This window comes from Sinohyriopsis cumingii, unplaced genomic scaffold, assembly GCF_028554795.1.
Source record: "Sinohyriopsis cumingii isolate HCF-2022 unplaced genomic scaffold, ASM2855479v2 utg000198l, whole genome shotgun sequence".
In the NCBI taxonomy this organism is placed as follows: domain Eukaryota; kingdom Metazoa; phylum Mollusca; class Bivalvia; order Unionida; family Unionidae; genus Sinohyriopsis; species Sinohyriopsis cumingii.
The window spans coordinates 3370425-3385389 of NW_028315875.1; the positions used below are offsets into that span (position 1 = coordinate 3370425).

Here is a 14965-nt window from a genome sequence, read left to right on the forward strand (position 1 = left end):
TAAACTTGGCGTTGGTGCACCTGGTAAACTTGCATCAGATATCAATGGAACACAGAGCTATCTGGCTCATGAGATTCACAAACCTGAACAAAATTCTTCCCCATCTGGGCAATAGATCTCGAAGATATGCAGAACATTGCATGGTACAATGAATCAGAGTGTTTTAACAAAAAGTTCGAGCAGTTTCTGAAATAAAACATTATAAAAAAATATGTTACCGGTAACGAAGGAAATAGTGTCGTTGTCGAACGAATTACTCGTACGATAAAAGAAAAGCTCTACAACCAGCTTACAGCACAAAACACTAACATATATATTGATGAGCTGCCAGTGACGATATCAGATTATAATATCACTAAACACAGTACAACATGTATGTCACCGAACGATGCTATAAAAATCCGGTTCTTGCAAATGAGAACGTATATCGCAGACACAAGTTTAACGTTGGTAATCGTGTTAGAATTTCATTAACGAAAAAGACATTTGAAGAAGGTTTTACCTCGAACTGGTGTGAAGAAGTATTTGTCATCGACAAGTTTTTAACTATGATACCGGTAACTTACAAGCTCAAAGATCTTGCAAACGAAGATGTCGTAGGACGTTTCTACGAGCAAGAACTTTAACTAGCAACACAAGATATATTTGTTATTGAACGTGATAAAAAGACATAGTAATCTAAGTTTGGTCAAATGGTGCAGTTCCGGTGACAGTTTTCTCAGGTGGATACCAACCAGTGAAGATCTTTGACTGGATCGGTAGCGATCTGACTAGATCGCCATAGATCTTTTCATATTCTGAAATATCAGACTTGCAATTAACGGGTCTGTACAACACTATCAGATATCGACTTTGATCTTCTGCTAAATCTGTCACAAGCTTGAAAATCTTTAAAAAGATGAAATCAAATTTTATATGTTTTTGACTATCATAAACATAGACTTGTTCAATACGTATAAACGGCTGAAGCATCTCCCAAAATATCTCATGCTCTGTGACAGTAAAATCAAATTTTTTTAATCATTTTCGCAAGATCATATGTAACATTATGATTGCGCTGCTACATAAACTTGTTCGCATTGAGGTATAATACCAGGTACAGGAAACAAAATGTTTCTAGATCGAACTCGGAGTAGAACGAGAAAAAAAGTTGATCGCATGTTGAAATATGGTAAGACTTGGATAGAGTATGACAGAGAAGCGCTAAACAAATGTCAACTGCTGCTTGACAAACAAGGATGATGCCACTATACTAAACGGTAAGTGATTCGTAACGAAAGAAGATTATATCTTCACTCGTTTTCGAAAATAAGGATTTGGCAATATCATCAGCAACATATTTTACTGAAGTTGGATGAATACTAAAATATTTTGCCACTGATGAGATTGAAGGAAATAATATTTCTTCATCTGTGACAGAGTTTGTTGATATAACAGGTCTAGCAGGGTGTTTAACGTTGTTAACCTTTCCAGTATTACCTTGTCTGGTATTTTATTTCGAGGCAACAAGGTCAAGATTTTCAAGACTGTTATCAACTTTATTTCCGTTATGTGGTTAATGACAAGACCAACAGGAATATGTCAATGAAATACCTCATAAACGAAACAATGTGAGAGATAGCTGGCATAACTTGTATTAGTATCTCTAACCATGACCTTTAAATATCTCATATTACTATTATGACCAACAATTTTCTTTGTTTTGATGTTTCTAACAACTCCGTTTCTGCCAAAAACATTTTTGTATATTCATTATGATCTTCTGCCTTTACTGTTATCCTGCAACCTTCTGATGTTAATACTCCAATCGCATTTTTCGTTTTAAGATTTATCACAACACCAAATTCATTGCCAGCAAACACGTTATATTTTGGATGACATCAGAATATTTCGTGACCCCTTGCAAGACTATTGACTATGTTAGATCGCTGATATAATATTATACATTTTTCAAATCTCTAATTGCCATTTTCGTGTCGTACTATTAGAGAAATGTAAAACACATATTATATGATGTTGAAACTTGCAGATATCGCGAAACGAAATTTGTTTGTGACAAAATATCTGCCCCAAACAATTACAACAGCACTTGCCGAATTTGACAACAGCTGAAGATTTGATAATAAACTTTTACTAACAAGTTTGTCATCTACAAATCTGTTTCATCTACTTCAACCAACAGTAAAATCTGAAGTTACAACGCATTACAGACTAAATATCATTGTGCAATCTCATGTTCATTTTTCATCGGATTGACAATCCGATCTTACGCAATCATCTCAACAGCAGCCCGAAAAACCAGTTGATCCTTATATTTTATCGCTATCCCACCGAGTTTTGATTGGAACAAATTTAATGTCATTGTCAGATGGTATATTTCAGGAGATACAGAAAAAGATTGATGAATATACAACACCTGGATCGGGTTGGAGATTCGAAAAAATAACATAAATTTTGTTTCATACTATGAAATATACTCCATTGCGAGGTAGCATATATGTTGATCTGCCAAATAAAATTAAAAACTCAAAACATTGTATCAATGTAAACGTTTTCAATGGGCGTTATTATCAGCGTTGTTTCCAGCTTCTGAACCGCTCCAGTGGCCTAGTGGTTAGAGCGTCCGCCTCGGATGCGGAAGATCGTGGGTTCGATACCCGGAAGAGTCATACCAAAGACTTACAAAAATCGTACTAACAGCTGCCTCGCTTGGCGCTCAGCATTAAGAGGTCAGTGTTAGGACTGGTCGGCCTGGTGTCAGGATAATGTGACTGGGTGGGACATCATGCTACATGTCTGCGGCATGATGCCCCAGTGCTAGACATCACTATAAGCTGTCACGCTGCAGACATCGTAGCGATCTGACTGAATTTTTTTTAAAGCTACGTTAAAAATCCAAATCAGACACACACACCAACTTCTGATCATGTCGATCGAGTTTTAGCAATTACATCAAACACGTTGGCGCGTTAAATTTCAGAGGAATAAAATTCCCAGTCTCTGATGCGCAAACAGATAAGTTCGCAAAGCAGAATATCAGCGTCTTACCTGGTAGTATTAATGTGTACGGGGTGAAGATGATAGATCGCTAACGATCTATCCGTGGAAAGAATCTGATCTAGCTAATCAAAAAGCTATAAATATATTGTTGTATCAGGGGCATTATGTGTGGATCAGAAATTCAATGGATTACTGTGCCCAAAATACAAGCACAACGAAAAGAAACATTTCTGTTTCAAGTGTCTTCCCGGATGTGAGTCGCACCTGGTATGAGATCGTCACCTATAATATTGTTCTAACGTACAACGAATATTTATGCCAGGTAAAGATGAAAACATATTGCAATTCACGAATTACAGACATCAGATGAAAGTTCCTTTTATAATATACTACGATTTTGAGTCGATTCTACTTCCAGTTCTAGGAGTAGAAAATAATCCTGATAAATCTTCTACAAGAAAAGTACAAGAACATGTTCCATGTGGGGTTGCATTACAAAGTTGTATGTGGTGCTGATAAATGTTTATCAGAACCTGTTAAACTTTATTGTGGAGAAAATTATACGTTGTGGTTGTTGAAAAATCTCATTAGAGAGGTTGACACCAACATGATGTTGCTCAGCAGGATAACGAAAACGAAATAAAATAAGAAACAGAATTTGCTTCAGCAAAAATATGTAATATTCGCGAGCAGGCGTTCCGACTCAGCCATATCAGAGGTCAGGTTAGCACAATTCTCATCGAACTCCAAGTAGATATTATAGGAAGTCTTTTAGTGAAAACCAAATGTTGATACCACCATTCAGCGGGGAAGGCATAACACGTTTTTCAAAATGGTAGCTGTGTGGCAGCCATATTGGATGTTAGATCAGCACAATGTACACTTAAATCCAACTGGACATTACAAGCCTTTTAGTGAATATCCCATGTCAATACATCTTTCTGTTCGGTTGCAGTTGTGATATGAAGATTTTCAAGAATGCTGCCTTGGCAGATATATTGGACATTGGGTTGACACCATTTTATTCAGACTAACTGGAGCTCATAAGAAGTCATTTAGTAGCAACCCATGTTTATAAGTCAATCCATAAAAGTGGCAAGCTCTCTCACAAACTGTGTTGACAGAGGTGAGATGTCATTGATCTGTAAAAGCAAGCACCTTAGACAACCGAGCCAGTTTAGAAGTGTAGGCAATAAAAAGCTTGTACAGATGGACAAAAAGACAATGAACATCAGCCCGACCATTCTGCTATATAACCTGTCGAACTAAAAAAGAGAAAGACTTTAACGGGTTGATACTTTATTTCAAACAGCTCACAAACACATGGCAATTGCAGAAGCTATATAGAAGTCTTGCTTATTAAAATACATATGTAATTTATGTCTGTATAATACTGTATGTACATAACATTATCATATCAAGCATGTTAAAATGCTTTAATATAAAGTCCATTTACTAGACTTATCTTTTCTATACAATTAAAATGCAGTTTCCATGACAATAACAAACAAATAACAGTACATATCATGTGCATAAAAAGGACCGGAGTGGGTTCTGACAAAATAACCAGATATCACAAGCCATGAGGTAACACAATAATCTGAGCTTCCCATTAAAATATATGTGAATGAAATAAACAGTGGCACAAGACTAAAATCTTAACTGCAATTAATGAATTCCTTACTTCTGAGCATGTGAAATAAGAAAGTCAGAGAACCAATTCACATTTTTCTGACTGACAGACTGTCTTTCCAGTAAATATACTAAAATCCTTATTTCATGCCGGAAAATAAAGTCTAGAAAATAATCCTATTTGATCATAATATATCTATAGCTATGAACACAAGTATTACAATCCGATACATTTAGGTACCACTGTATTCCTTAATATATACAATTCCCCATGTTACATTTTCAGTTAAAACAAAAATGTTAACACCATCATTTCGATTCAAATATAAGTGACAGAAAAGTTGACAAAGAACAGTGCAAAAACTGTGTGAAACCAGCCGTGGCAACACTTTGGCACTCTCTGCAGTAAAACAATCCCTGGCAACAGTTTGGCACTCTCTGCATAAATTCATACTAGTTTTACAATTAGTTTCTCAGTCTTTCTTTCAAATACATGACAAAGACTTGTATTGCTCAAGTTGCTCCAGTGCAACATGGACAGATCATATCATCTGCTGTTGTAATATATATATATATATATATATATATATATATATATATATATATATATATATATATATATATATATATTCCAAATCAAGGCTTCCCACCATATTTCTATCACAGTCAAACATCCATGCTGCACAGAATTCACAATAAAAATCTTAGGGCAGAGCTATAGTAGAGTTACTATGTGGACATGCAAAGTAACCAAGGATGAATACATGAGCAGACCAAAATGCATAAAGAGCTGGAGAGAATAATCCCCACAATACTTGACTCTATAATTGTAAATGATTGGTCTGAAAAGACTTATCCAACAAATAATATATCATTTGTTGAAAATGCTGACCTAATCAAAGCAGCGGCGTATCAACCAAGCACACAACTCACACAAATGCAGGGGGGAGGGGCTGGCCCAATGGTGGCCCAAAATTACCATCAAGCAACTAGTTTTTTTGGGGGGGAGGGGCAGCAGTATGATAGCAAAGCTGGGTAAATCTAAATAACTACTGAGATTCTGTCATTTATAACTGACAACATACTTCGGTAATGCCAAAATAAATTGTTGAGTATATCTGAATCTCACTGAGTATATAAAAAGTAGTGTTGCAAATAAAATTACAATGAGTTTACTTGTAGGAGGCTTTATTGTCAGCAATGTCTTTAACTGATGCTAAAACGGGGCCATCTTAAAATATGTTAAAAACAGAATATCTGTTAGACACCTAAAAAACTGAAACCTAACTCTTTTTTTCAAAATAGCATCATATATTTTTTATTAGCTCATAAACAACAAGAACAAAAGAAAACCCAATCAAAATAAATAAATAAATAAAACAGTCTGTAAACCTCAACTAATTTGCAGATAATGAATGTTTTTTTTTTACCATTCCTTAATGTTTACATACATTATGTTTGTAGGAAACGTCCACAGATATAATGTCTGTGTATAATATGTCCACAGACATTGTCTTTGTATGCCAAGTAATGTCCATAGACAGTGTCTTTGTATGCCAAGTAATGTCCACAGACATTGTCTTTGTATGCCAAGTTATGTCCATAGACATTGTCTTTGTATGCCAAGTTATGTCCATAGACATTGTCTTTGTATGCCAAGTAATGTCCATAGACATTGTCTTTTTGTATGCCAAGTTATGTCCATTGACATTGTCTTTTTATGCCTAGTTATGTCCATACACATTGTCTTTGTATGCCAAGTCATGTCCATAGACACTGTCTTTGTATGCATGTGTGTGTGTGTGTGTGATTTAGATTTTTAACGTAGCTTTAAAAAGATTTCAGTCATATCGCTATGATGTCTGCAGTGTGACAGTTTATAGTGACGTTTAGCACTGGGGCATCATGCCGCAGACATGTAGCAAGATGTCCCACCCAGTCACATTATCCTGACACCATGCTGACCAGTCCTAACACTAACCTTCTAATGCTGAGCGCCAAACGAGGCAGCTGTTATACCATTTTTGTAAGACTTTGGTATGACTTGGCCGGGCTCGAACCTGCAACCTCTCGCGTCCGCACTAACCACTAGGCAACCGGAGTGGTGTCTTTGTATGCCAAGTTATGTCCATAGACATTGTCTTTGTACGACAAGTTATGTCCAGAGACACTGTCTTTGTACGCCAAGTCATGTCCACAGACATTGTCTTTGTACGTCAAGTTATGTCCAGTGACACTGACTTTCTGTATCACATGTCCAGAGACAAAGACTTTCTGTATCACATGTCCAGACCTAATGTTTTTTATGACAAGTATGTTCATAGCCAATAAGGAAGATGTGAAAAACAAATAAAAATATTTTTAAAAAATTTAAAACATGGCTTAATATCTGCCAAGTACTTAATATCCATTTACCATTTCACGTTGTTTTGGTTTCACTTTTTTTTCCATCTCTTTCTACTCTCTCTTTTTTGTGCTTTTTTCTTAATATATTTATTTTCTGCATCTTACAACATTTGCAGATATTTACAAAAGTCTCAAAGTCCACAAATTATATAATGTTTACAGACCTATTTATTATTTAGTTCATCGTTCATTAATTCATTTTCTTTCATCAATTAACAAAATCACTCTAATGCTATTTTTAAAAAGGTTAGCTTTTCATTACTGAATCATCCAAATTGATATTCTATTAGAAACCATTTTGAAATGACTCCTTTATTGTCTATCGGCATTTTTTAAAATGTGCAGACATTAAAGGCACTTTAAACTGTTTCATAATGTCCATGGACATTATGGTCATTGCAGAAAATAAAGCCACCAAAATGGCCATTATGACCAGTGTGGACATTAAGGCTATTCCTGTGCATTTTGGACTTGAGTATTGAAATAACTCCACCCAAGGCACATGGATACCATTTCATTTCACTCCAATGCACATGCACTGAAGGTCTCAAAACTGGATGACAATTTAAATATGTTGGAACATTATGATGTCTTGTAGCAACTATTATTCAGCAAAACTTATTATATTTGTTCGATACTAAATTCCCCCAAGCCATTAAAGGCAGTACTGAGATTTTCCAAATTGTACAAGATCATGTAGCGGTATGCTAAGGTTCTTTAAATATAAATTTCACTTGAATAATAATAAACTTGGATTCATCTTGGCAATATCTTTTAGGCTAGGAATAAATTCTGAAGAAAAAGAATAAAATTGGAGTATTCATACTTAAGTCCAGAAATAAGATCTAGCACTCCTACCTGCTCATGAAGAAAACAAAACATTAAAGTTTATTTTACATTCTTTTTCCATTGAAACTTTTCTAAGGAATGCAAAATAATTATGATTTTAAATTATATATATCTGAAAACAAAATTGTACACATAATGAAATATATATAATCCAGGTAAATCTCAGTTTCTTGAGTATACATGCAGACTTTTTAAGGGTCATTATTTCATTTAAATTTGACACAATTAGGGTAGGCAGATGTTTGTTTTATGAAATGCAAATGTCTACACCAAATAAGGCACTGAAACAGAATGAATGTAAAGCTGGTATGAGGAGAATTCTTTACAACTGGGATACATCCTTCCCTCATGATTTAATCTGTGGTTTAACAAAAACCACATTTATCTATTCATACAAGATTGTGGTACAAAATGATATGATAATGAAATATCAGTTAGGGTCTGAGCATAATTCCCATCTAGGAAGAATACATTAAAACTGCATGAATGTTTTTTCTTCAACCTTAAGATCAAAACGCTAACAAGTATTTAATTAAAAACACTTTTTTCTTCTAATTAAAATGTGATAAATAAATCCTCCTTTAAAAAAATCATGATTTTACAACTATTTGTGAAACTAAAGTAGTGTATGCAAACTTAATTTTCTTCTAAAGACCTCATCGTCAGTTTAAGAAAATACTAGGAATCATATAGATTTGTCAGATGAAAATCCTAAATTTGTAACAACAAAATCTCTATCTTTAATTTGTTAAATGAGTACCGAGACTTTAATGAATCACTCAGTGAATTATCGGCATTATACAAAATACCCATCCACCCACCCACCTCCCTCCAACAAAACTGAAGACTTGGCCTAAACATAACAAATGTTGCACAAAGAAATAATTTTATGTAAGAACGGAGAAATAACTTGACAAAATATTATGTAGCACCAACAGCATACTGAACAATTATAAAGCTTACAAATATTATGAAATCTTCATTTCACATTACAATAAAATGCTGCTCACATTTCTCATACATTTAAATATTTGTATTTACAACATATTTGGCCTGCGACAAGCTTAATATAATTATACGTACAATGTGAATATCGAATATAAATGCTAAATATGAGAGATTAGAGACAGAGAGATAGAGAGAGGGAAAGAAAGAAAGAAAAAGAGTTTATATTATTATTTTTTATATACGTCAACTTATGTCTATACGAATACCATATGGAATTTGAATTAAGAAATTATTCTGATTGAATACAATTACAGGCTGCAAATTAAATAAGCACCTGCCACAGCAATCACAACCTAAACAAAACAATAAAATGAACTTACAGCACAAATAGAAATATAAGAGTACGGTTCAATATGATGAACACACACACACACACACACACACACACACACTGTCATTAGACCAAACATACCAAGTGAAACAGGCAATGATGAGACAACAGCTAACAAGAAGCAGGGTGGTGAGTTTGATTCACTGACCTAACACTGTTCAAGAGACATGATTTAACAAAGATATAATGTACTAGTGTTGAATTAATTGTAGCTGGTAAATGAGACTTCTTTTTCACTCTGACCACTTTCCTGAACCATTTTTAAAGAGATACATAAATCCACATGGCTGATATTTTAATATTGCCCAATATGGTTAACATGTATCACTCCATACCTCCCATTTCGGCCAAATCTTAAAGTCTGCCTTCATCGATACAATGTATCAGATATCAATATCAGTATTTCTGTCTGTTAAGGATATCAATCTGCCATCTTGGATTCTTAAAGTCAACAAACAATAAGTCAATATATTAGCAATATAACTCAATCCACTGAATATTTGGCACCAAGAAAAGTACAAATTTGCCTGAAAATTTAGGAGAACTTGTGGATGCTCTTATGTAGACAAGAAAATGTGAATTACATGAATGAAGATTTACAAGATATTACAGTGATACACTGACCAAGAGATTATGTGGCAAGGATGAACGTATGGAAATTAAGAAATGGTGTACCTGTCACACAATGAATTTATGAAAATGTTGCAAAAATCTGCAGAATAATACAATATCAAGCACTGGCTAAGTTTTCTTGATCATCTTTCTTCATTTCTCTTAATCTCAAAGCTACTGCTGCTACCAGTGCTGCCCCCTTTCCACTTCCATCATGAGATAGTGTTAACTTGAACTGTAAGAAATAGAAAAGAGCATGTACATGGTAATGCTGATTCATAGATTTAACGTATCTATGTAAATATGAGTCCCATGAAGGGACTGAAGCTTTACTGGCTGAACATAATTTCCAGGAATCTATAAGACTATTTCTTCTTTTTAACTATTCAGTGTTTGAACAATCTCCAATATTTCTAAGTAACATTTTCACAACAGCCACCTTTGTGTCCATATTGATTTCAAGATTTACACAGTTTTCATCCAACTAGATATTATAAAAAGTCTTTTGGTGAAAACCCTAAGATATCTTAACCATTCATTCATGTATAACATTGTCAAGATCACTAAAGTCTGAATTTATTTTCTATATCATAATTAATATTCACAATGGCTGCTGGACACACCTAAAAGCTGAACTGGGTACACCTAAAAGCTGAACTTGATACACCTAAAGGTATCATAGAACTAAGCTATGTAATCAATGATTACAGCTGCATTACAACATTGATAAAAAGTTCACAAATTTTTCAATAATTTTAGGACAGTAACATTTTACTAACTTATCATGTATAAATCTTGCATCAAATTGTGTTTTTTGTCTGAATAATTACTTTATTTGACTTAGAGGGTGTAGTACTAGTAACATAGATGCAACCAATTAACAAGCTACAAAATTTTAACATAAACAGTACCCAATAAAATGAGTGGGTCAGTGGTTCTTTCCGGGTTTTTCCCAGGCTCTTCCTCCACCATTAATACCAGCCGCCATGTATAGCCTATTGTGTGCTGAGAAATGGCATTAAACCCCATAACAACAACAACAACACAATAAAATGAACTTTAAACATAAGATTTCAACAAAGTCTATCTACATCAAATACAGGTGACAGAGACCTCTTTTTGCATTATTTCTTTACTACCTTCAAGATACACTAAATTTTAATGATTCTAGGAAGGGTAATATCCACATAGCATGTACATAAAATTTTGTGGTCATAAGCTAATAAACACAGTCATTAAAAGATGAAGTACTGGTCACAGTGACCTAATGTTGTGATGAGGATTTAGAGTCATTAATATTGATCCCTTTACCAAGTTTAATGATTTAGATCACTAGTATACAGAAAGGAAAATATCTATGTGACTATTAGCTAAACATAAAACCATAACCTTGCAAAATATGAACTCTTGTGACAATCCTGTTCTTTTGCTGCAATGACGTGGTACTAAAAGAGATTATGCAATCAGCTAGTTTGAATTTAGCATGAAAAGAACTTCTGAAATAAATTTAAAACAACATTTTAAAAAGGTCAAGGTAGCATGAAATATGATTCACAGTGACTTATTTTTTTACAAGAATGTAGTTAAGATGCATCCAGATAATACCACACATACAGGATACCAAAACCCTGGAGTTGAATACAAAAACTAAATCAAGAATATACAAGTAATTTAGACACATGTATGCACAAAGTTGGCAACTTTAGCATCTTCACCATGGTTTAGGTGCTGTAAAGCTCACTAAAGATTTTTGCCAAGGATATAGGAAGAATGGTCTTCATGTAGTGAGGCTGTTCAAATGCATAGACTTTCATAAATGTGGATCCCAATGCCGATGCCAATCACAATGCCGATGCCAAGGGTAGTACAATAGCTCCCTCTGCTTTGTTGTGGCATGTTAATGATTAAGATAAATCAATATGTTTAACATATTTAACTGCAGTTGAGTAGAATATAGCTCCTGAGACATGGTCAAATATATCTTTACCTAACAAATATACTCACTTATAAGAGGAGTAAAACTGCAAACAACAAAGATCCTGATCTGCCATAACATAATGCACCTGCAGACCAGGGTCTATGTTTGTTTCTATGTTTGTTCTACTGATTACACCTAACAAACTACACAAACCCAGTTCTGCCAGCACAAAATGTGCAGTTTGTAGTTGGACTCGACTTACAAGTGAGTACTTATGGTATTTTGTAATAGTACTATCATTCAAATAAAGTATCTAATAATTACTAGGCTAACTCCTTCTCGGCTAATTAGAAGAAAATGACCTACCCTCAATCCTGGCCTGACAAGTTCATGAATCTTGAGCTGCATTAGATTATGGAACCTGGGATGGAAGCGGTAAAGAGATCCATCTACAGCTATTGTTATACTTGGCTTGTTCAGGCGGTTAATGAGTGTAGCCAGACCAGCGGAAGCTAGGAAAGCGGCACGTGCAGAAACCAATGTACACACGTACTTCACAACTTTGCAGTCCTCCGATGTGTAATTTTGTATTCCTAGCTCATCAAGAACCTGCTTTGTGTTTCTGAAAAACTCGTCGTGATCACTGAAATGGAAATTGAAATATATGTAACTGAAGCAGAAACTACAAAAACTGTTCAATACATCGTGTAATCTACTATCTCTAAAATGTGCTAAAATGTTGACCATGTTTCAGTCGTTCACCATAATTGACAATTGCAACAAACCAATTAAATGTATATATGTCAGCAGGAGTTTGCCTTTTGAAAGTACTTATTTACAGACAAATTAACTCATTTAAGTTACTGTCATTGCAACCAATATTAGTTTTTATTCTGGTGTATTTAATTTTCTTTCATATATAATTCGACTCTGAATAAAATTTGTCTCTTTGTCTATTTATACTTAAATTGAAGTTTTACCTCTCAACCTCTGAAACGTATTTGGTGTAGAAGCGCCCCCTAACAAAGAGTTCACATTCCCTGTCAATCCCTTGGAAAAGCAACCCTTCCATAGTAAGTCTCTCCAGAACCAGTCGGACTATCTCGCCCATGTACATCCCTGCAATCATCTTCTCCAATCTAGTAGAAAGAACAAGAGATGGTCCAATTGTGAGTTTTGAGTCTGGAATGCTAGCCATTGAGCTACCATGGCACCCAATAATACAACATAATGCACGTCCCAAACACACACACACACACATATGAAGAAAGTGAAGATCTGGACTAATCAGAACATAAACCATGCAGAGGAAGAATATTACATTTCTGAATGTTTATAAAAGAGCATAAGTATCTACTTAATAATGAAAAAACACAAATGGTAATTTTTTCAAATACTAAATTTTATCTTATTTGAAGAATCACAAAAACTGCTAAATTATAGGCTAACATGAATATATCCACATGAAAATGGCAGAAGAAATGTATCTCAAAGTGCAAAATTAACATTCCCTTTGATTAGCATCTTTACTGATCACTTAATTATAAGCATGACATGCTTACAGCCAATATATAACTTACAGCTGTTTTCCTGGGTTAATGGAGAAATTATCAAGTTCCCTGTCATATTCTGTCCGAATAAAGTCTAAGCAACCATTATCCCCAAAGGCACCCCATTCCGTATTTATTAACATCTGCAACAAAAATCAAAACAGTCTGAATGGTAAACTGCAAAAAAGTACATGTTACATTGAAAGCAAAGACTACACTGGTGCTTATCGAGTATTTATATTTCCTAACCAGTCTGCAAACTCAGATTATGATACATGCATGACTTTGAGGTCAATCCTACACCACCTCTGCTATTTCTGCTTGAAAAATGTATGCCTAAGATGCATGTAGTTTACAGAAAAATACATTTTGTTCACCAGGGCCATCATCACATGTTGTGAAGCTCTTCCCTTTTGGAGGTATGTAATGCTTGCATATAATCTGCAATCCCATAAGGCCTAAATAAAACTGATTGATTTTGGTGGTGCTCTACAGATATCATGAACTTTTGAGAGAGGAACAGGAGTAGGATGAAGATGTTTGCATTTGAAACATAAAAAATGGAGAGAATGTTGGCATACTTCTAAGTTAATTTCATGTACTGTAGCTAAAATTTCTTTGCATATTGTACTTGCGGAAACTGTACATGAACAGAGCACAAAGCTGACCATAAAATCCCATGTAGTTGAAAAATCAGCCAGTTTAGAATTAGTCTAATGTTCACTATCTTTAGCAGTTATTAAAACAGTGAAAATAAATTTCGCTCATCTAGACAGAATCAGCTTCTGAAAGAGCAATGAAAGAATTACCAAATATATAAAATGAAAAAATTATCAGCTCTTTTTTTCTCTCTCACAATTTACACTCTGAAATCCAAGAAGTGAAAAAGACCAAGTGGAGATAGTAGTTTTTTATACATGCACATCTGAAGTAAGGCCAAGATGTATACTCTATAATCCGTATTGCATCGATTAATCATACACCAAAATAAAAGGAATTAAAAGTTCTTTTAACAATACCTAAGATATACAAGATCTCTCTTTTAAATAGAGAGTATGAAAGTCAGATAAACCAGGGAAATTCTTTTTCTTTAAAAATCTAAACCGTTGCAAAATACAAAACTGTAGAGCAAAACGTTTGGAGACCACTGGAACTTATGAAGTCTGGGACTGACCAATGAGTAGCAAATGAAAACACATTTGTTTTTTAATCACTTTTCTGTCAATTCTTGTTTCTTATATCACCGATGTGATCTAAATAGCAGCGATCGGCAAAGTAATCAAAGCTAAGAATAAGTCCTATGATCAATGTAATCATCAAAATAGCTGATGTGGTCTGAATATATTGTGGTTTCTCTTTTATTAAGAAATTTCAGGCAAAGGAAATGTATGATTTTCTGTAAAGTATTGTGTCACTATACAAATAATGCATATTTTTGTCTTGCAGAAATATATGAGGTGATATGAATGAGAATACTGATGTGTCAGAAACTGTTGGACTGATCTCATTCTTCAACAAGTTTCCATTCAAAGGTTTCAAAGTCTTAACAAGTACTTACAACATGCAGTACCAGTCATACCCTAAAAGATGTGATTACTTTTTGGCATACAGAAAATGGAATTGTTTTCTTTCCTCTTTACTAAATTACAAAATTATCTG

General features: G+C 34.3%; 1 protein-coding gene across 1 annotated transcript in view; it reads right to left on the reverse strand.

Annotated features, from left to right (window-relative positions):
• Positions 1-4282: 4282 nt before the first annotated feature.
• LOC149774590 (hexokinase-2-like) overlaps positions 4283-14965 on the reverse strand; it is a 34254-nt gene continuing 23571 nt past the window's right edge. The window contains exons 7-10 of the mRNA XM_089945099.1: positions 13337-13449; positions 12737-12895; positions 12123-12399; positions 4283-10073 (exon numbers count right to left, since the gene is read on the reverse strand). Coding sequence (XP_089801225.1) covers positions 9957-10073; positions 12123-12399; positions 12737-12895; positions 13337-13449 — 666 coding nt within the window. The 3' untranslated portion in view covers positions 4283-9956. The remainder of the gene's footprint in view (positions 10074-12122; positions 12400-12736; positions 12896-13336; positions 13450-14965) is intronic.